At 41.4% G+C, this 27,044-nt stretch overlaps 1 protein-coding gene across 1 annotated transcript in view; it reads right to left on the bottom strand.

The window, feature by feature from the left end:
- SLX4IP (SLX4 interacting protein) overlaps positions 1-27,044 on the bottom strand; it is a 188,788-nt gene that overhangs the window by 50,929 nt on the left and 110,815 nt on the right. Inside the window, exons 3-4 of the mRNA XM_003252722.2 lie at positions 18,387-18,476; positions 13,598-13,718 (exon numbers count right to left, since the gene is read on the bottom strand). Coding sequence (XP_003252770.2) covers positions 13,598-13,718; positions 18,387-18,476 — 211 coding nt within the window. The remainder of the gene's footprint in view (positions 1-13,597; positions 13,719-18,386; positions 18,477-27,044) is intronic.

The following is a 27,044-nucleotide window of genomic DNA, read 5'->3' as shown; positions in this document are numbered from 1 at the left end:
TGGGTTCAGATGGGTGAGGTGGGAGAGAAAGAAGCAGTATGTTCACAGCAGGCCAACAGGATCATTCTAGTAAGGTTTATACTTACTTGGGAAAGGTCTTGTAATGGTTCAAATTGAAGTTTGACAACCTCTGGTCAAAAGAATTCTAACCTTTCTGGAAGACTTGTACATCACGTTTTTTTGAATTTTAATTTCTTGTAAAATTTAAAAGTAGACAAAGTATCAGTCATTGCAACTCTGGCAATGTCCATAACAGGTGATGATAACAAGTGGAAATGTTATCCTTGAAAGTTTAGAAATTTTGTTTACTTTCCCTTTACTGTCATAAGTGGTTAGAGAAGTTTCCCCAGTTTTTGAGAAAGCAAAGCATTTTGTGTTGTCATTGGTGCCTTAGCACACTTTTGGTAAAAAGTATAAAACTTCAAGTTTTACAAACTACCCATTCCTGAAAAAATAATCTTTGTTGAAATTGTAGCACATTCACCAGACAACTTATAGGCATTTGCTTTCTCCTTATTGCCCTTTTAAGCTTTACATGTGTGGATAAAAGCCTATAAAATGTTTTGATTGAGTACATTATGGGAAGAAATGTAAATAATAACCAAAGCTATTTAAACATGTGTAAAAAGAAAACACGTTTCCACAGTGCTTTATGAGAGATCTAGGGAAATGCACTTCTATTTGTAAAGGTCTGTGAATAGAAAAAATACAATGTTTAAATAGTAAAAATATTTAATAGAACAGCAGATAACTGAAAATGTGCTGTGCAGTTTTACTGTTTCTAAAACCACATGAGTGACTATTTCTTCCCCTCTTAGTCCTCCTCCATGTCTGCTGTGGAAGTCAGAGAACTACCTAGCTTGCTGTGTGGCTGCGGTGCGGTTCCATTCCTATAGTGCATGGGTGTGCACAATAGGAGCACATTCTAACTGCCCATTGTAATAACTGACTCACATAAAAAATGACTCTTAAAAATAGAATTACTTGTCGAGGGCCTATGTTTATTCAGGGATCACAGTGGTTGGATGTACAGTACTTGTTATTTTGTTGTTAATGCGTGAGAAAAACACAGACTGAAGGGAAGTCTATGGATAGTGTTTTAGAGCAAGTTTTCATTGTCCTCTGAAAATGCATGAAGGTTTGTATGGAGGAAGGGCTGGGCTCTCAAAAGGGAAAAAGTATTCCACTTCTGAAATTTATTTTAAATAGGAAAAGGCCCTGTTTTCAAAGGGCTGGGAAAATAAATACAAAACAAAACACCACATACACAAATTTGCACTCGCGGGGACGCCGGGGAGAATGGTTCACAATGAGCCTGTGTCTGAAGAGCAAGGAGAAAGCTTTTTTTGGCAGGTATCATGCATCGGGTGTTGGGGAAAGTTGAGGAACATTTCTCAGACAGAGGAAAGAATAGGAAAAACTTGCTTGTTTTGGCAATTCTTGTCTTTTTCTTTTTCGCCTCTTGTCGTGTGAACACACACTGATTCCCCAACATGGTGGTAATATGCCCCACCACAGAATGCTGCTTGGGAGGTGAGTGTTGATGAAGAGAGAGAACATCTTGGTAATTCGGCCTTGAATGTTCACCAAAGATACCTCGGATGCCACAGAAGGGTGAGCAGAGGGCTAGTACTTTGGCTGCAGTTGTAAGCTAAGATTTTAGAGGACCATTCAGCTTAGAAGAAATGCCAAAAAGCAGGCCACTGCAGACAGAAACCACAGTACCCAGGAAAATTTAATTTATTTTATGGCATTTTCCAAAGGACTGGGTTTCTTAGATGTTAACTACAAGAAAAGGTTATACAGAATAGAATAATAGGCAGTAAAAAAAAAATTACTGTTACTGTTCCACAAACAGAAAAATGTCCTGAACCCTATTTAGACAAAATGCATTGAGGCAAGTGCTTACAGCTGGAAGATGAGCTCTGTTTGGGGGTCTATTTCTCCCTTTCCATCTCATGATCAGAGAATAGAGAATATAAACTTTAAACCAAGATACCCACATGGTAATTCAAGCAGAATACTGCTCCTAGTTAATTTAAAGACAGATGTGTTTTATGATTAGAGGAAAATTGTATTTAAAAAAACCCACATAAACATACAATACTCTCCTTAATAGGGATACCAAAGCAATGAGGACCAACCCGGTATCAGACAGTGGACTTTTCATGTGGCCTCTGACACTTCCTAGCTACTATCTGATCTTTGGGCAAGTTACTTGAACTACAAATCTGGCTCTCATCTGTAGAGAAAGGGTTCTAATGCTTCAGAATGGTTAAAACAAGGGCTAAGAAGGCTGGCTAGAAAGGACTGTCTCAGGGATCTGCCATGGGTAGGTGGAAGATCTAACCCAGAGCCAGCATCCGAGGCGTGGACGTTCGGTAAGAGGTACCTGGGCAGGGTAGTAATACTAACGAAGACCTGGGGTGGGGTGGGGCTGAAGGGAAGGTATTTCCTGTCCCTGGAGTCAGAAGATGTTGCAGCCCAATCTTACACTGGGGTAAGTTGTGGTTTTGACTTTCTGAAAACCGGATGAGAAAAGCTATTCAATAATTTGTAATTCACAGGCCACTTTCATCTCTGCGTTTTGTGCAAGGGGCAAGAGATGCTGCAATGGAAACATGCTGTAAAGTCTTGGCAAAGAAAATGGGACCTGGGAGTAGTAACAATTCATTTTATTTCTCCCAACACTTGTGCTCTGACAGGCTCTGCAGTGGGTGCTGAACAGGACAAGACTCCTGTCCTCAATGAAACTGAAGTCTATCTGTGAGGCAGGGAAGCAACTGGAACAATGAGTGCTGCTACACCAGAGGGTGAGCAGGGAGAGAGGAAGGGAAGTGCTCTTGAGAGAGAAGCTACACAGAATCTGATAAGCCTCCTTGGAGGAAGTGATACCTGAGCACAGGCTGGAGGATGAGGAGGGCACACACAGGGGAGCAGAAGCAGTGTGTGCAGAAGCCCAGGGTGAGATAGCACCACACTCTGGGGATGGAGTTAGGGGAGAGTGACAAGCTGATCAATGACCATGGGCACTCTCTGGGTTTGCTAGCCAAGACCATTTGGGAATAATGACTCCTAGTCCCTGGGGAGAGAGGATCCTCCTGAACTCAGCCGACTGCAGGTCTAGCTGGAAGACTGCAAAAGCCTCCAGGTCCTGGGCAGCTGGCTTGTCCAGCATACTCCTAAGCAGCCAGACTGCTCCGTGCCTGAACCTGGGACTCAAATGTTTGCCACCCCCAACTCCACAAGGTTACTTTTATGCTTGCGCAATAAAAAAGGGTGATGCAGGCCAGGCATGGAGGCTCACGCCTGTAATCCCAGCACTTTGGGAGGCTGAGGCAGGAGGATCACTGAAGCCCAGGAGTTCTAGACCAGCCTGGGCAACATAGTGAGACCCCATCTCTACAAAATTTTTTTAAAAAATAGCCAGGTATGGTGATATGCACCTGTGGTCCCAGCTATTTGGGAGGCTGAGGTGGGAGAATCACTTGAACCCAGGTGGTTGAGGCTGCCGTGAGCCATGATCATTCCACTGCACTCTGGCCTGGGCAACAGATCAAGACTCTGTCTCAAAAAAAAAAAAAGTGTGCATGTGGCTGGGCGTGGTGGCTCACGCCTGTAATCCCAGCCCTTTGGAAGGCCAAGGTGGGTGGGTCACTTGAGGTCAGGAGTTCCAGACCAGCCTGACCAACATGGTGAAAACCTGTCTCTACTAAAAATACAAAAATTAGCCGGGCGTGGTGGCAGGCGCCTGTAATCCCAGCTACTTGGGAGGCTGAGGCAGGAGAATTGCTTGAACCTGGGAGGCGGAAGTTACAACGAGCTGAGATCGTACCACTGCACTCCAGCCTGGACAATGAAGCAAGACTCCGCCTCAAAAAAAAAAAAAAAGTGCATGTGTGTGATACATAGGAGCACACCTTGGTACATGATGCCCAGAGTACATGATCTGTCTGCATGCCGATCTGTGTGACAATACCAGCCTGTGCCAGGTGATCCCCCTGCATTCCCTAGAACTATCTGCAAAATGGTATGTGGCTCAGCATGAGAAAGACATGCTACCAAGGCCACTGCTGAGTGGATAGCCACCTTGTGGGTGAGGGATGTCCCCAGGGAGTAAGAGTTAGCTGCTGAGAGAGTTAACAGCCAGAACAGATATGATGTCTGCATAGCACCAAAGCTCAAGAGTAAAGGTGGGGCAATTGGTAACTGGATGAGTAGAAATTTGTAGTCAATTTAAGCACATGGCTGGACAAGTCACTTGGTCTACTGGAGGGCCATGATCCAGTGGTGACCTTGATCGGAACCCTTTCAGAGTGGTGCACCCCAGAGGTGTCTCTGGCTTACCGGTTAATTGATTATGTCCATACCTCCAAATAAGATGGAGAACATACTTAGACTCTACCTAAACTGTATGTTATGGGGTAAGCTGTGCACCTCTCCCCGCAAATTCCTATGTTGAAGTCCTAACTCCCAGTACCTCAGGATGTGACTATATTTGGAGATTAGGTCTTTAAAGAGGTAATTAAATTAAAATGAGGTCATCAGGGTGGGGCCTAATCCAATGTAACTGGCATCCTCATAAGAAGAGACAAAGACATTTATAGCGGAAAATTATGTGAAGACAAAGGGAGAAGACGGCCATCGACAAGCCAAGGAGAGAAGCCTCAGAAGAGGCTAACTTGCCAATACTTGAATCTTAGACTTGTAAATAAGAAGAGACATAGGCATTTATAGAGGAAAACTCACGTAAAGACAAGGGAGGAGACAGCCACCAACGAGCAAAGGAGAGAGGCCTCAGAAGAAACTAACCTTGATCTTACACTTCTAGTCTTTAGACTTTGAGAACAAATAAATTTCTGTTAGTTAAGCCACTCGGCCTGTGGTATGTTATGGCAGCCCTAGCAAACCAATACACTGTATAACAGGAAAAAGAAATCTAGATCTGGGCCGGGCGCAGTGGCTCATGCCTGTAATCCCGGCACTTTGGGAGGCCGAGGGGGGTGGATCGCCAGCCTGGCCAACATGGTGAAACCCCATCTCTACTAAAAATATAAAAATTAGCTGGGTGTGGTGGCACGCACCTGTAATCCCGGCTACTTGGGAGGCTGAGGCAGGAGAATCGCTTGAACCTGGGAGGCAGAGGTTGCAGTGAGCTGAGATCGCGCCATTGCACTCTAGCCTGGGCGACGAGAGTGAAAATCAGTCTCAAAAAAAAAAAAAAAAAATCTAGATCTGGTGTACAGGGACCTGACTTGAGCCACCTTAAAGGAGAGCCATAGCCACCTGGCCAGTCTCCAGATTTGGGTCAGTACATGGACTTATTTTCTCCTCAAAAGGAGAGCCAGGCAGTCCTCAAGTAAGGACCCTTCAATAACATTACAAGTGCATCCTTTAAATCTTCCACATGGGATCAACAGAGATTACTAGGGTATTTGCACAAGGGAAAAAGAGAAATATCCGAACTTTTGAGGAGGATTAGGCATTGGCTCTGAGATAATTCTTGGGTTTCTGATTACTGCTGTGATCCATCAGACCATGACATATAGAAATGTGGCTTAAATTCATCTCACGAAGGGCACAGCATGTCCGTAAAAATCTGCAGTTGTCTTCCCAGTTGCTGAGTGTATCCTTGGGATAGGTTTATTCTGCAACTGACAGAATCCACATTTGGAATTCATGTTTCAGTGAGTGAGAACTATTATGGTAATTATGGGCTAGGTGAAAGTTTCTGGAACTTCTCCCATCCCACCAAAATTGTAAACTAAAATCAGTATTAATCCCTAGGAGATCAAAGACATCTGCCGCCATGAGAAACCTGAAACATCCATGAGCATCTTTCATATAGTCTTATCTCACTTTCCTCTTTGGTAAAGCAGAACGCAGATGAGTCTTACAGGGTGATGGAAGGTTAATATAAGTTTATTTAGCCAGGGATTCTTCCAGAGGCGATCTCTCAGCTGGAGCACTATAGCACCTAGCATTAGTACTACAGAGGTGGCAAAATCTGTTTTTTTCTATCTCAGTGAACAGCAAACACAGAAGCAGGTCTCTACTGGCAGAGAAAGTCACGCAGCTTCACTGTTTTGCCTCATTGCTCTGTTGACATTCTGCTTCAGTGACACTACTGACTCTACAGGGACCTTCATTATCTCACTATCTTGCAGGGCATTGTTCTGGTTTGCTACACCAAAGGCATTATGATAGGACTTACACAGCACAAGGTGGCGTGTATTCTAGCTGTCATGCTAAGACACAGGCATGTCAGATGGTGATAGATAAAGCCTTTCAAAATACAGTTTCTGAATGTACAATGGCCTGGTGCACAGGAAAAAGTTCATCTAAAAGGAAAGTCAAGCTTTTTACACCTTGTACCCCTTACTAATAAGAAATAAGCACAAACATAAATGAGTATGTCTGTGTGTTTCTCTGACCAATATGAGAGACCTGAAAAGGCAACAGCTTCACTCACCAGTTATGAATAGATAAAAATTTGTGCCTAATCAGTGGCACTGCCCAATGGGATGGTACTAGCCAGAAGTGAATGAATGTGATGATATAACCTCACTCAGGGTGGAAAAGAAAAATCTGTCCAGTGAGCAGACCGTTGAGTGGTGTATTTTGGGTCTATGTGACCTATAAGGAGAGATGGCCTGAGAAACAAATATATACTGACTCACTGGCAGTGGTTAATAATTAGAGGGTCATCAAGAACTGGTGACATAAACATTTGGGGAAAAGTTATATAAAGTGTGAGAATATTTATATATTTTGTGAAAGTTCTCCAAAGAGCCCTGTCTTAGTCTATTGTGTTGCTAAAACAAAATACCACAAACTAGAATAAAGAATAGAAATTTACATTCTCACAGTTGTGGAGGATGGGAAGTCCAAGATCAAGGCACCAGCAGGTCTGGTGAGAGTCTGATCTCTGTTTCCAAGATGGTGCCTTGAACACTGAGTCCTCCAGAGGGAAGGAATGCTGTATCCTCACACAGCAGAAGGAGGAAGGGCAAAAAGGGACAAACTCCCTCCATCAAGCCCTTTTAAAACAACATTAAACTATTTATGAAGGCTCTGCCTTCATAATGCAAATACTTTCCCTACCTTCCAACACTATTGCATTGGGGACCATTTCCAATGTGTGAATTTTGGGGGATACTTCACACCACAGCAAGCCCCATTCAGGAGAGGTTCTTATAATGAGTTAGACAAGGTGATCTACTCCATGGATGCTGGCTGGCCTCTTTCCCTAGCTGCCAAAGTACCTGCTCAAAGGGCTCATAAGCAATGTGGCCATGGAGGCATGGATGAATGTTCTGCTAGGGCTCAACACAGACTTAACCTAACCAAGACTGAGCTCTGCCAAATGAACAATTTGCCAGCAACAGCAATTAATCTGAGCCTTCCCACCAACTCTCATTTCATAGGGAGATAGGCCCGTGATGGTGGGTAGATGACATTTGACATCTTTCATCTCAGAGGAGCCAATGCCTTATCTTCACTAAAATGGAGCTTTCTTCTGGATTCGGATGTGCCCTGTATGCCTGCCATGTTTCTGCCAGCCACATCATCCATAGACTTCAGGAAGGCCTCATTTGCCATCACCACCACTGCGATTCTGACAAAGCAGCTCATTTTACAGGAAACAAAATAAGACAGTGGGCTTGTAAAATTCAATGGTCTTACAAACAATCAAGCACAGCTCAACTGCAGCTGGCCTTACTCAAAGATGGAAAGGTCTATTGAAAATTCAGTTGTGATGCAAATTACGAGGCTGGACCTTGTAGAACTGGAGTAAGGTCCTAAGGGATGCAATACAGGCTCCGACCAGCAGAACAATATGTGCTACCTTGGCCAGATACATGGTTCCTGGAACGAAGGACTGGAAAAGGGAGGTGACCACCTCAGCAAAGGTTTACTTTCCATCCCCACGACTCTGCTTCCTTAGTACTCAAAGGATGATTATAACACAGATGATAACAATGAATTGGGCTGAAAGTTCAAAGTACCATGTGACTGTTTCAGGCTCTTTATGGCACTATACAGAAGGCCAAAGGGGAGTTGAAATGCTGGCTCATGATGAGATGAATTGGGGGAGAGAGGTATATAGACAAAAAAAAAAAAAAATGTAATCAGTTCTACCTGGTGAAACATACCTGGTGCTAAAAGTTAACGAAAACAATGGCAATGTTATCAAGGCAGGACCACTGGCAGCTCAAATCCTGGGGGAATGAAGGTAAAGAATGCTAATCAGATGAGTTACAGGCGAAGAACACAGGGAATACAAAATAAATAGGGGAGGGAAGATACAAACATCAACTACTTATTTCACGGTTACAGAAATTAGAATGGTAGCATCTACCTACCTCATTGTCTTCTTTGCTGCATCATGTATTTATTTATACATCAGTTACTTTTTTGGCTGTTTCCCTACTATTTTATTTAAGGTTTGTTGGCAGTAGTTCACTTCATTATTTAGTTGAAAAGTTAACAAATATGGGCTGGGAATGAACTAGAAGGGGAGTAAACATCACTTAGGAATCCTGGACTTGGAGCTGGGACTTGAGACTATGGGTCATGTCTTTTGGAGGGTATTTGGTGAGCACATTTCCTTTGTAGTTGGGAACGTCAGGCTGTTAGGCAATAGCTTGTTGTTACTGATTAGAAGCTCATGGAAGAAGGAAGCCAAGAGGAAAATTGTAAGTGGATATTTGTAACTTGTGTCCACCCACTCAAAATTGTTGACCATCATCCTATGTTTTGATGACTTTCCACATTTTATAAATGTCACTTTCCCAAGGTAAAAGCCAAACATTTTGCCTCCCCTGACTCACTTGTAACTAGGAGACAGCCATGAAATCTAGTTTTGCCTTGTGATGGACTCAAAAGGGAAAAAACAGCATAAGGCTGTGGCCACAGGCTGGGCAGTCAGTCTCTGCAGGATAGGGCAGAGGATGATGCTCAGCAAAGCTTTTGATACGTGGTCCTAAGCATCACAGGGAGCATGTCTCAAAGCTGTCCCCAACTCATGGCTGAGGCTGTTTTGTGTAGCTTCACAACAGGGCTCTCTGGCACTCCTCGATATCCTGTGAGCTATCTAATATCTTTAATCAACTTCTTCTCTGCTTAAGAGCCAGACCCACTCTGGCTAGTCTCAAGCAGAGAAAAAGTAAAATAAAGAATGTCAGGCAACTAAGGTTCCTGACCACAAAGGGTTTTAAGCTGGGAGCTATCACATTTTTGCCTTCAAAAGGCCACTCTGGCAGCAGAGGTGTGGACGAATTAAGAGGAAAATCACAGGCTGTGGCATTAATTTAAGAGCTGATCAAGACGGGCCTTGACCAAGGGAGTGACAAAAGGAAAAAAAAAATTAAGAGGGAAAAGGCAAAAACCACAAACCTAAACTATAAATATGCAGTTCTGTCAGTAAACACATAAAAACACACAGTTAAATAAAAATCGAAAAGAACAATATCTCGTTTTTTGATTTTTGGCCTGTCAGTCTGGCAAAAATTAAAAACATTGGTAATACCCAATATTGGCAAGGTTAAGAGGAAAAAATATTAGTGAGGTAGAATTGATGGGAATTGACAGTCAAGTCTTTAAAAAGTCTTATATCACTAATTTTTACTGAATCTACTGAAATAAATTTTCAGTAACTCTTAAAAACAATGAGGCTATTGGCAATGTCTGTACTATGCTGTTCTTTGACCAAGTTTGTAATTTTTATACTCCTTTATATCATATAATTGGAAAAACAGCCTCCAAGTCATTTATGCAAATTGTTTATAAAGAAATCTCAAAGCATAAAAAATATTAATATTATTATAGCAATGAGCAAAGTCACCAGCCTAGAGACTTCAGCTTATCCAGGGTTATATATTAAGTATATATACCCATGTTGAGGCATATTCCATTATACGGATCTGGAAATGGAAAAAAAGGTAAGGAACTCATGCAAATGAGAGAAGATATCCAATTTACACAAAAGCATAAACAATCCACATTCATCCAAACTACCTACACAGAAACAACAACTCTATTTTCAGGGAACATGACACATAGAACTGAAGACTGAGGAGGAAATAGGCATGGCTTTTTGGTTAGTGGTTTTTGAACTTGGTTTTGAAACAGGCTTAAAAGACTGTAGGATCCGCTGAAAACAGGCAGTTAGATAAATGTATAGAGAGATGTTTTTGGCACTGATGACAAAGTAAAAACATGAATCAATTTCTGTTTTTAGTGATGCTGTTAATAAACAATATAAGACGGTGGTATACCATGGTGTGTCCCTCTTGTCCCTGCAGGTGTCTAGATCTACACGGCCTAGAACAAAATGAACCTCTGTCATCTGTGAAAATCAATCCTGTGGTTGAGCTGGGTCCACAATGCTCATACCTTTTAGAAACTGACAGTTTAGTAAGAGTCTAAGCATTTATTAACCAATCCCTACCAAAATACCAATGACATTCTTCACAGAAATAGAAAAAATAACACTAAAATTTGTATGGAACCACAAAAGACCCAAATAGCCAAAGCAACTGTGAGCAAAAGAACAAAGCTGGAAGCATCATACTACCTGATTTCAAAATATACTACAAAGCTATAGTAACCACAACAGCATGGTATGGTTATAAAAACAGACACATAGACCAATGGAACAGAATAGAGAATCCAGAAATAAGTTCACTTATTAGAGCCAACTGATTTTTAACAAAGGTGCCAAGAACCATATTAGGGGAAAGGACACTTTCTTTAACAAATGCTGCGGGGAAAACCGCATATCCATATGCAGAAGAATGAAACTGGGCCCCTATCTCTCACTGGATACAAAAATCAACTCAAAATGAATTAAAGACTTGAATGTAAGACCCAAAACTAAAAAACTGCTGGAAGAAAACCCAGGGGAAACTCTTCAAGACATTGGTCTAGGCAAGGATTTTATGAGTAAGACTTCAAATGCACAAGCAATAAAAACAAAAAAAGAAAAATGGGACTATATCAAACTAAAAATCTTCTATACAGCAAAGGAAACAATCAACAGAGTGAAGAGACAGCCTGTAGAATGGGAGACAGTATTTGCAAACTATTAATCTGACAAGGGACTAATGTCCATAATATACAAAGAACTCAAATAACTCAATAGCAAATAAGTGAATCTGATTTTAAAATGTGCAAAGGATTTGAATATTTCTCAAAGGAAGACATACACATGGCCAACAAGTATATGAAACATTGCTTAACATTATTAATCATCAGGGAAATGCAAATCAAAACCACAATGAGATATCTCACTGCAGTTAGGATGGCTATTATCAAAAAGACAAAAACTAACAAGTGCTGGCAAGGATGTGAAGAAAAAGGAACTCATATACATGGTTCATGGGAATTTAAACTAGTACAACCATTATGGAGAACAATTTGGAGGTTCCTCAAAAACCTACAAATAGAATTACCGTATGACCCACCAATCTCCCTACTAGGTATTTTAACAAAAGAAGAAAATCAGTATACTGAAGAGATCTGTACCCCTTTGCTTATTGCAGTGCTACTCACAATAGCTAAGATAACAGAATCAATCTAAATGTTCATCACCAGATGAATGGATAAAGAAAATGTGCTGTATGTATACACAATGGAATACTATTCAGCAATATATACAAAAATAAAATAAAATAAAATAAAATCTCATTCACGGTGATATGGGAGGGGGGCAAGGAAGTGCTGGGTAGAGAAGGGCAGGGTCCCTGGTGAGGGCTCCACCCTTGGGCCTGTGCCCACAGACCTAGGTGAGGACAGGCATTCCTGTTTTCACGCCCAAATGTTGCATTTTCCAAGACCACCCTGGCCTGCCACGCTCCCCATCTTGTGCCTATAAAACCCCCTGAGACCCTAGCGGGCACACACACAGGCAGGCGGCTGGACATCAAGAGGGGCAGAGGAACGGAAGAAGTTGTTCCGACGGGCACCAGTAGATTCCGGAAGGCCAGCGACAGCGGGATAACGTGAAATTCTGCCGGGGGCAGTTGGAGAGTCCGGCAGCTGGGAGGCCCAACTCCAAAGGAAGATCATCTTCCCACTAGATCCCCCTTCTGGCCTCTCCATTCACCTCGTGGAGAGCCACCTCCACTCAGTAAAACCTTGCACCCATTCTCCAAGCCCACGTGTGATCCAATATTTCCGGTACACCAAGGCAAGAACCCGGGATACAGAAAGCCCTCCGTCCTTCAGATAAGGCAGAGGGCCTAACTGAGTCGATTAACACAACCTGCCTGCAGACGGCTAAACTGAAAAAGCACATTGTAACACACGCCCACTGGGGCTTGTGGAGCTGTAAACACTCAACCCTAGACGCTGCTGCAGGGTTGGAGCCCACGCTTCCTATGAACTGCTCGTCTGTATGTTCCCCTAAGGGTTGAGCCGCAGGGCACCGATGACACATCCCCATCCCATGCCCTGTTTCGGGGATAAGTTATCTTTTCCTGTTTCAATAGCAACATGGATGAGCCCAAAGGAAATTAAGTGAAGTAAGTCCGGCACACATACACGATGGAATACTACTCAGCCATAAAAAGGAATGAATTAATGGCATTCTCAGCAACCTGGATGGGACTTGAGACTATTATTCTAAGTGAAGTAACTCAGGAATGGAAAGCCAAACTTGTAAGTGGGAGCTAAACTATGAGGATGCAAAAGCATAAGAATGGCACAATAGACTTTGGGGACTCAGAGAGAAAGGGGGGGAAGGGAGTGAGGGATAAAAGACTACAAATCAGGTTTAGTGTATACTGCTTGGGTGATGGGTGCACCAAAATCTCACAAATCACCACTTAAGAACTTACTACTGTAACCAAAAAAAAAAAGAAAAAGAAAAATAGAGACATACAGACATATTAAAATTTGATGATGTAATCAGAAAGTAAGAAAATAAAATATCACATGTTCTCACTCATATGTAGAAGCTATTTATAAAAAAAAGTTGAGCTCATACAATTAGAGAGAGTTGTAAGTATTAGAATACTAGGAAGGATGGAGAAGGGAAGGATAGGAAGAGGTTAGCTAATGGATATAAGATTACCACCAGAGTAAGTTCTAGTGTTCTATAGCACTATAGGGTAAATATGGTTAACATTAATTTATTGTATATTTTTGAAAAAAAACAGAAGTGAGGATTTTAAATGCTCACAACACAAAGAAATGATAAATGTTCAGGTGATAGATATGCTAATTACTCTAATTTGAAAATTACATGTTGTATACATGTATCAAAATATCACTCTGTATCCTATAAATATGTACAATTATTACATGTCTACTAAAAATAAAAAAACCTTAAAAATAAAAAACAATCCTTTAAAGAATTTACAGTTTTCTTAGGAATGTTTTATTTGCTATTTTTATACATTTTGCCTACCATTAAAAGTCCTGAGGGCTCTTTGGTTAATTTTCTTTACCCAAACAAAGTATCTTCATTAGGACATATTTTAAAAATGTATCACTATACTAACATGACAGTTAGAGTCAAACATAATTGCCATCTCTACAGAGCAGAAATTCTATTTATTTTTTGTCCAAAATCAAAGTGCTCTGTGCCTACCTTTTAAGGACAAGGGATTGGATCTTGTGAATTCTGCATTTGATGGCCTGTGCTGTTTGCGAACTTCCAAGTACTCCTGAACTCTTGAATCAATGGTTTCTTTTAACAGTAAACAGACTTCCTAAAGCAAATAAAAAATTAGATATAACCTTCGAATTTAATGCAAAAAAGTTAACATGATATATATTAAGTCAACAATGAACATTTCATTTCATTTTGCTTTTTAATTTAGCTATGAATGTTGAAAGGAATATCATGTGTGCTCATGAATAACACCGCAAATTTAAATTTGCTACTGAAGTTTGCTGGAAACCATGATGTTGGCTCACTGTGGGATCTGGGAAAGTCATTTCATTTCTTTCTGCCTGAGTTTCATATTTCTAAAAGAAAGATAAAAACATTTCAATGTAAACATCAGGGCGAGGAGGTAGTAAGTGTGGTAAAGAATGCTTTCTTTTTTTTTTTTTTTTTTTTGAGACGGAGTCTCACTCTGTCGCCCAGGCTGGAGTGCAGTGGCGCAATCTCGGCTCACTGCAAACTCCGCCTCCTGGGTTCACGCCATTCTCCTGCCTCAGCCTCTCCGAGTAGCTGGGACTACAGGCACTTGCCACCACGCCCGGCTAATTTTTTGTATTTTTAGTAGAGACGGGGTTTCACCGTGGTCTCGATCTCCTGACCTCGTGATCCGCCCGCCTCGGCCTCCCAAAGTGCTGGGATTACAAGTGTGAGCCACCGCGCCCAGCCAAGAATGCTTTCATATAAGTATCAATCAGTCGTACTGTGACAAATAGAAGAAATAAGTCAAGAAGAGCCAACACTGGCTGGCATCAAGGGCCCCAGGGAAACACCCAGTGTGGCCAGCCAGGGGACTGTAGACAGGGACGGGGCCAGGAGTAAGGGCATATTCATTCACTGCTGGTGCAACGGCATGGGGAACCCACACCACAGCCCAGTCAACAGCAAGCAGCCCCCCATGGTTTCAGGGGACTGTTTCATGTTTATAGGCACAGTGTTGCTAGAGCTTTGTACAAAAGGAGTCAGAAACAGTAATTTTTATATAAACTATCCCATTTTTCAAACTTGGTCTAAAAATTTTTTAAAATCTAAACACCATCATTCATTAGTTTCTGGTCTTGGGTTTACAAATCTACTCAAGAAGGAAACTGTTGAGCAGTGAGCTAAGCAGAGAACTGGAAATCACTAATCCTATTTTCTTCTACGCTCTTGTTGATGATACTGTATATGCCTCTTTGTTTTTGTAAAAACGTACTACACTCATGTATTAACAGTGAAAATAATGTAATTTCTCTAAAGTAGATTAACATTTATTAGGCGACAGAAACACATGGTTTTAATTCAATTTCAGTATTCCTTATCACTAGTAAGTTTCTGGATAGGTCAATTGTTTTATTGTTTTGGTGTTATTTATAATAAAGGTAAACAAAAATTTAAGCCCAAACACACAATGGGAAGATACTCTTTGCAGTTGTTTCCTGCACTAACAGGAAATTGTAACCTAATGTAGAAAAAGAGAGTAAAATCACACACGAATCTAAATTTTTTAATTTAGATTAAGAACTGATGTATAAGGACTGATGATTCCTGTTTAATTCCCAAAGACTGCAGCAAACTCAGAGTCGCCCAGGTCACCTCAAACCTGTTTTGCTGGTTTCCTGCAATGTCATCTCAGGTTGATCTCTTAGAATCTTCACAAATTAAAATAACAAAATGTTTAGCTGTTCTAAAGAGCAATGATAGTAAAACTTTTCCTTTATTACAAACACTTTTACCCCTCAAACAATATAGAAAACCCTTGATTTAACTCATGAGTGTGAGTTTCTAGATAAAATACAAACACTGGTTTCCTCTCTCCTGCTTTTCATGTTGCAGCCTAAAGATCCAGTGCCTCATGGAATACAGAGATATCCCTTTACAGTTGAGTGTTTCGGCATTGTTCACACAACAAAAAGGCAGCCTTGCCGCCTCATAGGTTTTTTTTTTTAAAACAATTAAAGAATTTTGCTTCACATGCAGAGTTCAACTATGACTGGGCTAGAAAATATGTGAAAGACATACATGGAAACAAGGATTGCTAAAATTTGGCCATAAATGCCCTATAAGGCTAAAACTAAAAATAGCATGACAAAAATAAAGCAAAGGCTCATACACACAAACTTTCTCCCTCTAGCTGTGGGGCTTTCCTTCCGTGAGTCAGTTTGACGAATGGAAGGTAGACCAAGTGCAGTGTGATAGACACCAGTAACTGACCACACCACACTTAGTGAAGCTTTCTCTTCAGAACCACAACAATGCAAGAATAGAAAACTTCTCAGCTACCTTTGAGGGGCAGACAAGAAGAACAAGTTAAAATCAGTGCTCAAGAGAGAGATGCAGACGGCATCTCTAGGCTAACGGGCTGTGCTCGCTTCTTCGAGTTGACACAAGGAACAGTTTCGGTTCAACTGTTTGGGTACAAAGACTACTCGTACTGCACTCAAAATAAACATATGTTAATACATGTAATTAGTTCTTTTTTCTAAAAAGGAATTGGATATTCTTAGGCTTTCACTGTATGAAATGACTGTTAAGATGGAATCAAATTGGTTGCTCATGAAATCCCAATCATGAGAGGATCTAAGGATAAAGAAGATGAAAGCCTGGGGACATTGAACCTAAGTTAAGGTCATAGCCTTTCTTCAACTAGCTTTTCTCCTTTCTTACACACACAGATGATCCCAGAGGAATTCCAACATCAGTGAATTGTTTTTTTTTTTTTTTTTTTGAGAGAGGGTCTCACTCTGCCACCCATGCTGCAGTTCAGTGGCATGATCACAGCTCTCACTGCAGCCTTAACCTCCTGGGCTCAAGTGATCCCCCCACCTCAGCCTCCAGAGTAGCTGGGACTCCAGATACAAGCCACCACATCTGGCTAATTTTTATATTTTTTATAGAGATGGGGTTTCACCGTGTTGCCCAGGCTGGTCTTGAACTCCTAGGCTCAGGCAATCCGCCCGCCTTGGGCTCCCAAAGTGCTGGGATTACAGGTGTGTGTCACTGCACCTGGCCAATATACATTTTAAAAGGGCAAATTAAAGAAGCAGCAGCAAACCGACCATTTGGTTTTTAGAGGCAAGCTCAGCTTGCTAGAGAGACCTGCCCCTTGCAGCTGCCAGCGCGGCACTGCTCTGCAGGTCCTGTCATGCACTGCACAGCTTTGCTAAGTCATGCCCTGCTGCCCTCAAGTAGGTACTATGAGCATCCACACAGCTGCATGTGGCTCCTAAAAAAACAAAAACCTGGCCTCACGCTTTGGCTACGAGGTGATTCACACACCCAGGGCTTTATTTTAAAGCATTCCAAATTAACTGAATCTTGGGCAAAACTGACTCAATATTAACAAGAAAGGTCTAAGGCCGATAAAGGTCTAAGGTGGCAAAGCTGAAAGGGAATGGACAACGGGGCTGGAATGGTGGATTCTATAACACTGTTAATTTAAGTCAAGTCAGAAGATTTTGGGGTGAGGTTCCCTTGGGTGACTATTGGTCACTTTGGGGAAACGAGTGAACAGTTTTGAATCACAGCAACATGCGTTAGTAAGCTAGGAGTGGAATTATATGAAGGTAAGTAGCAGCAGGAGATGTTGATTGACTTGCTAAATATTTAGAAGTCCTGAAGAGGAGAGTCCACAGTTATTTACCTGAATGATAAATCCCACCACACAGAACCTTGTGCCTTCCTTTTCTCAGCTTTAGATCACCAGGTATTCTTTGCAAAATAATGACAGCAAAGTCTTGATAATATTATCCTTTGAATGAAAATGTATTATCCTATAAAATCTTTTTTTGGGGGTGGGGATCTTTTTTCTAGTGATCTCCAAAAGCTGATTAAAAGCAATTATCACACAAAAGGGTGGCTTTTTTTTTCACCACTGTCAATAGTTTCTTCTCCATATACTATATTTTAACAAATCTTATTTTTATTTCTCAGTCTAAAGAGCAACTGTGATAAATGAACACCGTGGATAATGATACTTTTAAAGGTATGTAAAAGCCACAAGCTGGTTACTCCTGCTCCCTGGTGAGCAGGGATTGGAGAAGGAGGCAAAGTAATGGTGAGAGCTCAATGCAGCTCGTAAGCCTCCACCAGAAGCAGCACTTGGGTGCGATTGTTGAAACTTAGAACCAGGAGTGAATTTGGCATCTAGGCAAACCTCTTCACTTTCAGATGAGGAGGCTGAGGCTCAGCGAAGTCCAACATCATGCTCTGCTAAGCCCCCGGCTACTGGCTTTCCTGACTGACCATTGTGAGAAGGAACACAGTCAAGTATTTCCTCACTTGTCAAAGGCTTATGATAATACAAAGATGATAGAAAATAAAAGCTGAGGCTTTAAGATGGGTGTGAAGGTTCAGCCTTGTGTTAACTGCCACACCTGCTTCAGGTGCTCAGGCCATCCTTCACAACCAGTCAGGTTAAAATCCCTGATTACTGAAATAGTCATTTTAACTTCTTCTTCTCTTTTTTAATATATAGAAATCATTCCCCCAAAACAAAGAGGTATAAAATGTCTGGTTTAAATAATAGAGTATCATATGAAGTTTATGAATGTATCAGTTTCTAAAGGAAAAAAAGTGGGTGCATATGTGTCTGTCATTGGGAATACAATTGTTTTTCAAGGATTAAATACTCAACATTTTTTTCCCACTAATAGAAATGAAAGCTGGAAAGAGTTAATATTTCTTGTAGCAGCAGCAGCTACTTGCAATTAAATAGCAGAAAGTTTTGTCGTACCTCTTTCTTCTGTTCAGAAAACCAGCTTGTATCTTTGTTTGAACCTTGTGGCAAGATATGAAGATCCACGAGGACAGCAAAATTCCCACACTGAAAGACATTAATGGCAGAGTCAGTGTCTGTGCGGCTCATGCCCAGCAAACAATGAGAGAAAATCTCACAAATTCCTATGTGGTTGCTCATGATGAAATGGCAACAAAGTTCACTACTAGACAGAACTTTTAATAAAGAACATGGTTACAGGTCATAATCTACTAATAGATTTCCTAAGTTTTACATTTACAGTAGAAATGCTAAGGAGAGATGCAATGTTAATCAAGACAGGAAAGACAAAATATCTGTCTCTGGGCTGCACCTTGAAAGGGGATGTCCAGGCATCCCGGCAGCAGTTGGAAGACGTGAAGCATCAAGAGAAGTTAAATAGGTCAGTACAAGGTAGGCTCCACAAAAGAATGATTCCATGCACAGCCAGGGGAATTCTTTCTTCTAAGTAGCAAATAACAGATATAAGATACTGCATTTTTAGACGGACAAAAGGATTGGCTAGGACGGTACACTTTGGAATTGAAATAGGAACATGGAAGAATGAGAAATAAGCAAAAAGATAAAGATAGATACTGAATGCTAGTTAACAAAACAAAATTCATTAAAGTATGTTACAAAACTGTACAAAGCCTGACTGTTCTTATTCTATAGGCTAGCGCTGTCCAGCACTTTAGAAAAAAATGGAAATATTCTATATATATGCTGTTCAATAAGATAGCCATATGTGGCCATATGTGGCTGCTGAGCACTCAAAATGTGGCTATTGTAACTGATAAGCTAAATTTTTAATCAAATTTAAATTAAATTTAAATAGCTACATGTAGCTAGTGGTTCCATACTGGATAGCACAGTTAGAGACCCTGTGAAAAGTTGTTGCCTTATAAATCCTCAAATATGAGTGAAGTAATTTCTGAGAATCACAAGATAACTGTGAACAAACTAATTTGGTAAGGAGTGGGACACCAAGGTTGGGGATGGTCTGAGAGACCCAGAGGTTTGGTTTATGAGACTCAGAGGTTCAGTTTTTTCACTTCCTTGGCTGGACAGTTTTGGTTTTTTTAAAATTCTGTCCTATATATCAACAGCGAAAGGAAAGTAGTTTCAACAAATGGTTAAGACCATCAGATGTAAATATAAAGTGAAACTTGACACCTACCTCACGCTATACACAAAATTTAATTTGAGATGGATCACACCCCTAGGCAAAAAAGCCAAAACTATCTTCCTAATCTTTGGAATAGGAAAAGATTTCTTAGGATCCAGAAAGCACCAAATATTGAGAAAAATAGTTGTAAAATTGTTAAATTTTCAAAATTAAAAATTTCTGTTAACCAAAAAAGCACCATTAATAAAATAAATAGGTATGTTACAGACTGGGAGAAATGTATTTATGTATTCAAAAATACATGTATCTGGCAAAAAGGACTGGTACCCAAAATATGTAAAGGACTCCTACAAACTGATATTAAATAAAACAAACAAACAAAAAACCTGAGTTTGAACAGACACTTCACAAATAGGATAAATGAATGGCTAATAAGAAAATGAAAAAAGTGTTCAATATCATTAGTCATCAGGCAAATTAAAATTAAAACCGCCAAGAGATACAACTACAATACCCACCAGAATGACTACAATTAAAAAGACTGACATAACATGAAGTGTTGGTAAGGATATGGAGCAACCCAAACTCTCATACTTTCCCAGTGGAAATGTAAGATGGTCTAACCACTCTGGCAAATGGGTTTGTCAGTTTCCTGTAGTTAAACGTACATTTACTTATCAACTGAGCCAATGATTCCTTCCCAGGTATTTACCCAAGAGAGATGAAGTACATGTGCACACAAAGACTTGTATGCAAATATTCATGGAAGTTTTATTTATAATAACCCAAAGTGAAGACAACCCAAAAGTCTACAACAAGAGAACAAATTGTGCCATATTCATGCAATGGAACACTGCTCATCACACTACAGATAGACTCAACATGTATTCATCTCAAAAACATTAGGCTGAGCAAAAGAAGCCAGAACAAAATAACACATACTGTATGGTTCCATCTATATATAATGCTAAAACAGCAAAATCAACGTGTGATGAATGGAATCAAAACAGTAATTTCCCAGGGGAGGAAAAAACTGGGTGAGAATTGTCACAAAGGAACTTTGTATGTGATAAGAATATTCTGTATCTTGATGGGGTATGTTATGTATACACTGCAATCAGTTCCTTTCACTATATTTAAATTATACATCAATAATAAACAATTTTTAAACTCTATGTAAAATGCACTCATACTTGTTGGCAGTTATTTAAAATGTAGGTATTACATCCCTGAAAATGTGTGGGAGACCAAAATGAAGTTTACTGGGTAATAAACTGTGAAGCATGTTGAAAGATGGTTTCCTATGATGTAAAAGAGTGCACTTTAGTGTGTTACAGTTTAGTGTGTTGCAACCAACATTTTATTTTAATGAAAGAGAACTGAAGACAATATTAGAATGCAATACAAAATATCAATGTGTCATATGGTAAGATCAAGAATTGTTCTGTGAAATGTAAGTAAGTGTGTACTCAGTTATGATGGAAAGCCTATTTCTTATTGTGGGTTGTAATAAAAAATGTTTGAAAACCACTCAAGTATACTGTTAAAAGTTCTTCTCAACTGTTGGTTACAGAATTTAACCTTTAAGGAGTATGCTGCCACCAGGTGGAGGTCGCATGCCACAACTACAGGATCTTAGCCACGGAATATTAACCTTTCCTGTGCCATGGACTTATTTAGCCAACTGTGAAGCTGATGAAACTTGCTCAGAATAATATTTTTAAATGCATGAAACACAACACATAGGATTAACAAGAAAACCAATTACAATGAAGTACAGTTATCTTCACGAGAGAAAAATTTGAGACATAGGAATGTATGCCCTTGTTTATTAAGGCATTGGGTCTTGTCACATAGTGATGGATCTGGTACTACTACAAATCTGAAGTAGTGACAAGCGTAAATGATATCTTCATTATCTGCAACAACCTTAATGTAATATGAAAAGAGCTATAATTTCTAATGGTGACAAATACTGCTAATATTATTCATATTTTTATTTTGAATCCTACATTCATAATAAAAAGGAAAACTAAATTTACTAGAACTTGATCACAATAAAGACATAACTTTTTCCCATGCAAGTTCACTGGCCTCTGAATTCAATCACAGGCCCATTGAAGTTCCAAGGATTCTGGAATAAAAGCTCTTCCAAAGTGGTAAAATATGTCTCAACACATTTTATTGCAGGTTCCTACAGGTGCTCTTTCCTGATTTTTTAATCGAAACCAAGTTCACTGCTACCTTTTCATTAGCAAAACTAATTGTTTTTTTTTTCTTGTAACCCTCCTACCACCAAAAAACTAATTCTTTAACAAAAAAAGGGGTGGGGGGAGGGGAATCTTAAGCTTAAGCAACTTGAATTGATACTGTAACAGCAGCTTTCTGAAGAATTAACCTAATAGTAAGATCCGATTTGGTATTTTTCTCACCATTTTGTGACTTTGATTACAAATAACCTAGTCTAAGTTTGAAAATAAACAGATTGAGTAGAATGTCTCTTTTTAGAAAAATAAATTGTCAAATCTTACAGTGATGATCAGACTTTCCTGGGGTTTCTGGAAGCCTCCACTATTTGGCAGGCAGTCCCCTCCCCCGCAGGGGGCTCTCCCTCTGCAGCCTGCAGTTCTGAGCTCTCTGAACTCCCTCCTACACTAGGCGGAGGTATTCTGCCTTTCCAAAGTTCCCTGCTCTCAAAGCTTTGCGTCTTGTCTCTCATGAGAAAACAGAAGTGAAAAGAAAAGAAAAGAAAGCTTCTTACACTGCCAGCAGCACAGCCTCCCTTCCTCCTCCTCCTAAGCAGGAGGTTATTTCTAGTCTCAGAAGATCAACTCTCCAGCTTTCTTCTGAGAGGAGCAACATGGTAACCATCACTTCTTTCTCAGCCCACAACTGGTCGCGCTGCAGAGGCCAAGCCACCTCTTGAGCAACCATCAGGCTGCTAGGAATAGCTTCACATTGCATGCGCCGGGCTGTGATTCCCCCAGCCAGGGTCTGGTCTGGCTTCTATCCCCTCCACCCAGAGGATTCAGCCAACAACGGGGGTGTCACCCCCAACTCCTCCCTTTCCCTAATCCTCCAGAATCAGTCATGCATCTTGTCCATTTTAATTTTTTAGAGAGTTCTCAAACACACTTCCCTCTTGCTCTGCTGCTCATATCTTCTCCCACTTGGAAGATTACAGTCACTTCTATCGGTGTCCTGGATGAACCCTCAATGCATATCCGGGAAATCTCTAACCTACAAATCGGATCAGTCCACTTCTGCTGCAGCTCAGAGCAGCAACTCACAAGCCTCTAATGAGGCCCATGTCTTTGTCTCCTGCACCTGACTTTTTCATCCTTGGCTTACATTACAACTTGCCTCGCAGCTTCCATGCTTGTTGAGATCCTATGCATCCTCAAACCCTAGCAGGAGTGTGGCCAACTCTGTGAAGCTATTCTGAACAGTTTCTCTTTCCCTGCTCTGTACCAGCCCATTCTTCACGTGATTATTTATTTCTACATTAAGTGACTGGTCCATGTAGGGCCCCCATCCTAGGCTATAAGCTCCATGGAGACAGGTCTATACCTCTGCCAACCTTGTATCCCCAGCAATCAACACAGTACCAGCCCTGAGTGAATGCTTCATATTTAATGAAAGGAAGACAAATGAAAAAAACAAATGACAGAACAAGTTAGCCCCAAGTATTGGGCAAATCACAGCCTTGTCTGCAAAGGGAGAGTGCTAAGCCCTTTCCAGGGACAAAGCCATTCCTATTCAGCCCAGTGCACTGACACATCATAGAACAACTTCCCCTCTCCCTATTCTGGAGTAGTGACAACTCTGCCATCACCAACAACAACCAGACATTTTTCATATTTTGTGAAATGGGAATACAAGAATTTTAGGATTACTTCATTGGAAACTCACTGCCAACTGAGCGTGTTGGTTATTTTTCCTATCTCTTTCCTAAGAATTCCAGAGGTGCAACTCACACTATTTCCAAGTCCTCAGAGGTGGGAGGTCTTGTCTTCTGTGTTTACATTAAATATAAGAATAAAGGTGAAATTATTAACATTTCTCACCCACAAAGCCATCTCTGGAGCAGACTCAGAACTCTTAAGAGATGTAGAAAGGTCACCACATTCTCTCATGCACTCGTTGATCATCTGAAACACCTGCTGAGTTTCACAGGGGCACTAGGCAGGCCCTGAGAGAGGGAGGGGCAGCAGCTGGGCACTGTGGCATGTGTGACCACGGCACATACTCAAGGACCAGAGGAAGTGGAGTGACAGCTCTGCCTGAGGAAGGTGAGGGAAGGCAAGGTGGTGTCGCAGTTAAGTACTGAGGAACAGGGCAAGGAGTACAGAAGGAAAAATGAACAACGCCCCATGCATAGAAAGAGCCTGACTAGCTCATGTGCTTTGGAGACGGAAAAGAGTCTCAATGCAGAAACACAGGGCATTGTTGGCAGATGGGGCCAATAGGGCAGGAAGGTTCAGGCCACAGAGGGGCCCTGGACAGGCTGAGGAGGCTGGTGGGCTGGAGGGCTCTCCTGGGTAGGAGTGTGGAGCATGGGCGGGCAAGGGGAAATCACCGGAGCCAGGCAGACAGGTTCAAAGCCACTGCAGGAACCCAAATAAGAGACCAAGCAAGGTGATCTCAAGGTGAAGGGGAAGGGACACATTTGAGGGACACTCAGAAGACAGAAGTAAGAGGATGTGGTTGGGTGTGAGGGAGAGGAAGGACAAGGGTGAGGCCCAAGGCACGTGGGCAGTTTCTACCACACCTACAGGGTTTCCAGAGGCAGCTTACATACATGAGTCTGTTGCTGAGAAGCCACACAAATCGTCATTGGCATTTTACATCCACCTGGCATTGAGGGTATAAGGCAGCTTCAAGTGACGAGGCAAAGATTAAAAATGGGGAGAATAAGTAAAGGCAAACAAGGGTAAAAACATATGATGAAACCAATGATAGGCCTGCACGAAATTCCCACCATAGTCCCAAGTCTTCGCAACATCTGGCTCTGAGATTCCTAGGTAAAAATGTGAAAAATACAGCGCCAATCAGAGTCAAAAAGATGAGAAGGAATCCATGCTGAGGATAACTCAATCATTTCTGATACTACAGCTAGAAAGAGTTTCTCCTAAAGGCCTCCTCAGAAAACACAGAAATTTTCTTCCTGGAGTATCAATTTTACAAAAAAGTTATAGAAAACATATTAAATATTTTCATATTACCACAAACTGCATATATCTTACAGCATAAAATTTTATAGTGATGTGACTTTTAAATAATCACAGTTTAAAATATTGATTGCCATTTACAGAGCACCTATGATCCAGGCACTGTGCTAAGTTTTACTCATAGCATTCAATTAAATCCTTGCCACTCTGGTGAAGGAGCACAATGATTATTCGCATTTCGTAGATAAGGAAGTTGAATTCGGGAAGGTCTAGTCCAAAATTACACAGGCAGTGAGGGCCAGACCGAGGAATCAAATCCAGACCTCAGAGACTCCACATTGCCAGACATGACTCTGCGGAAATTTAACCCCTGTGGAAGGCTACTCAGGACACACTTCCAGCCTCATGTGGGAGCACGTTTAGGCTGTCTAGCCTGGAACCCACTCCCCTTTATTTAGGAGCTGGCCCCTATTCCCTCTAGGTAAGCAATGGCAGCCAAGTGTGCCCTAAAACACCCTATGCCTTAGTGCCTGGTGACTGCACCAGGGATTCTCAACAGGGTCCCGCAGCTCCCTTCCCCGGGCAGCCTGATTCCATGTCTGATTCCATTCCAATACAGGTACGGAGAGCTCAGATACTCGAGCTGCCACTGTAGAGCCCCATGCTGAAACACAAGTGCAGTGAGGCAGTGAAAGCCTCACCCTAGAAAGAACGAGGTGGGTGGGGTGGTTAGGGAGAAAAAAGGGTGAAGAGAGGAAAGAAAAGAATGTAGCAGAGGATGACAGCAATAAACCCTGCGAGAGGTGGGGCAGAACTGTGAGGGTAGAAGAGAAGTCTCCTGACATTAAGAATCCCTATCCAGAGAGTTAAAAGCTGAAGAAAAGTCAATGCAAGTGTGTTGTCAATTGAATTCCCTTGGCCTGTTACTCACGCGAAATACTGGCCCAGGAAATCCAAGCTTGTAGTTTACATCTAAGAAAGGGAACCGGCATACTTTTTGGATGGCATACTCAGTAAACTAGCAGACAGGTCAGGAGATGCGAGAATAAAGAGTCATTCTGTTGGAATATACTATATATTTAGTCCAATTGCAAAAATGTACTAATGGTGAACAAGTTGGCAATAACAATATTAAGATTCATGGAGCATTTGTGTGCCAGACATGGTGTCAAGCCCTTTCTGTACATTATTGCATTTAATTCTTGTGACAACCCAAAAGGCAGAAACTATTACCCCTTGGTGTTCTGGAAACACTGAGAAATTTAAAAGCACTCTTTCTCTTTTAGGAGATCGCTGGTGATCATGACTGGGTTTTGTTTGGTGCGGTGCCTTGCCAACCTGGCAATACTTGTCAGGTCGGGTACAAGGAACACTCCGTAATCTCAGTAACAGAATTAGACACAGCCTGAATTTGAGATCATAACACACAAAGAAGGCCTGGAGAGGCCGGACGCAGTGGCTCACACCTGTAATTCCAGCACTCTGGGAGGCCAAGGCAGGCAGATCACAAGGTCAGGAGATGGAGACCATCCTGGCTAACACGGTGAAACCCTGTCTCTACTAAAAATACAAAAAATTAGCCGGGTGTGGTGGCGGGTGCCTGTAGTCCCAGCTACTCGGGAGGCTGAGGCAGGAGAATGGCATGAACCCGGGAGGCAGAGCTTGCAATGAGCCGAGATCGCGCCACTGCACTCCAGCCTGGGCGACAGAGTGAGCCTCTGTTTCAAAAAAAAAAAAAAAAAAAAAAAAAAAGAAGGCCTGGAGAAAGCCCTTTGATGACTAATGGGAGAACGGCCTAGCACAGGAAGTTCAAAGATGATGAATCTCTTCTAATGATGCCCCAGTTTAGGAGGGGTTGAACCACCTCCTTTCTCTACTGTCAGTTTCCCTATATACAAAATGAGTGGACCGAACTAAATTGCCTTCAAGGTGCCTTCCCTTTAAGATCTCATCTCCTGGTCATTTTGGTTTGCAACCATTTACTTGGATTCTACCTGCACACATAGTGTCTGTCCTCCTGTGGCGGTTATAAAAGAGTTACACTGAGACTAGCACCTCATACTGTCCTCTGTCAATCCACTATGGGCTGTCCACCAGGTGGCCTTTGTGGAAGAGCTGCCTTCTGTTACCTTCGGGTTGTCAGTGTCTAGTACTGGGTCTGGCACACAGATGGTCGTGAGGAGTGTTTGTTAAATGAAAACATACATCAGTGATGAAAATCAAGTGGCTGGCTTATTCTCTCTCTAGGAGGGATTACCTCCCTCTCACCTGCACCCTGAACACAGGAAAAAAAACACTACAGAATCAAGCTCATGGTTTACAACTAAGGTTGCCCCA

This window comes from Nomascus leucogenys, chromosome 11 (assembly GCF_006542625.1).
Source record: "Nomascus leucogenys isolate Asia chromosome 11, Asia_NLE_v1, whole genome shotgun sequence".
NCBI lineage: Eukaryota > Metazoa > Chordata > Mammalia > Primates > Hylobatidae > Nomascus > Nomascus leucogenys.
Note: the sequence above shows the minus strand (reverse complement) of the source record. Positions and strands in the feature narration are given on the sequence as shown.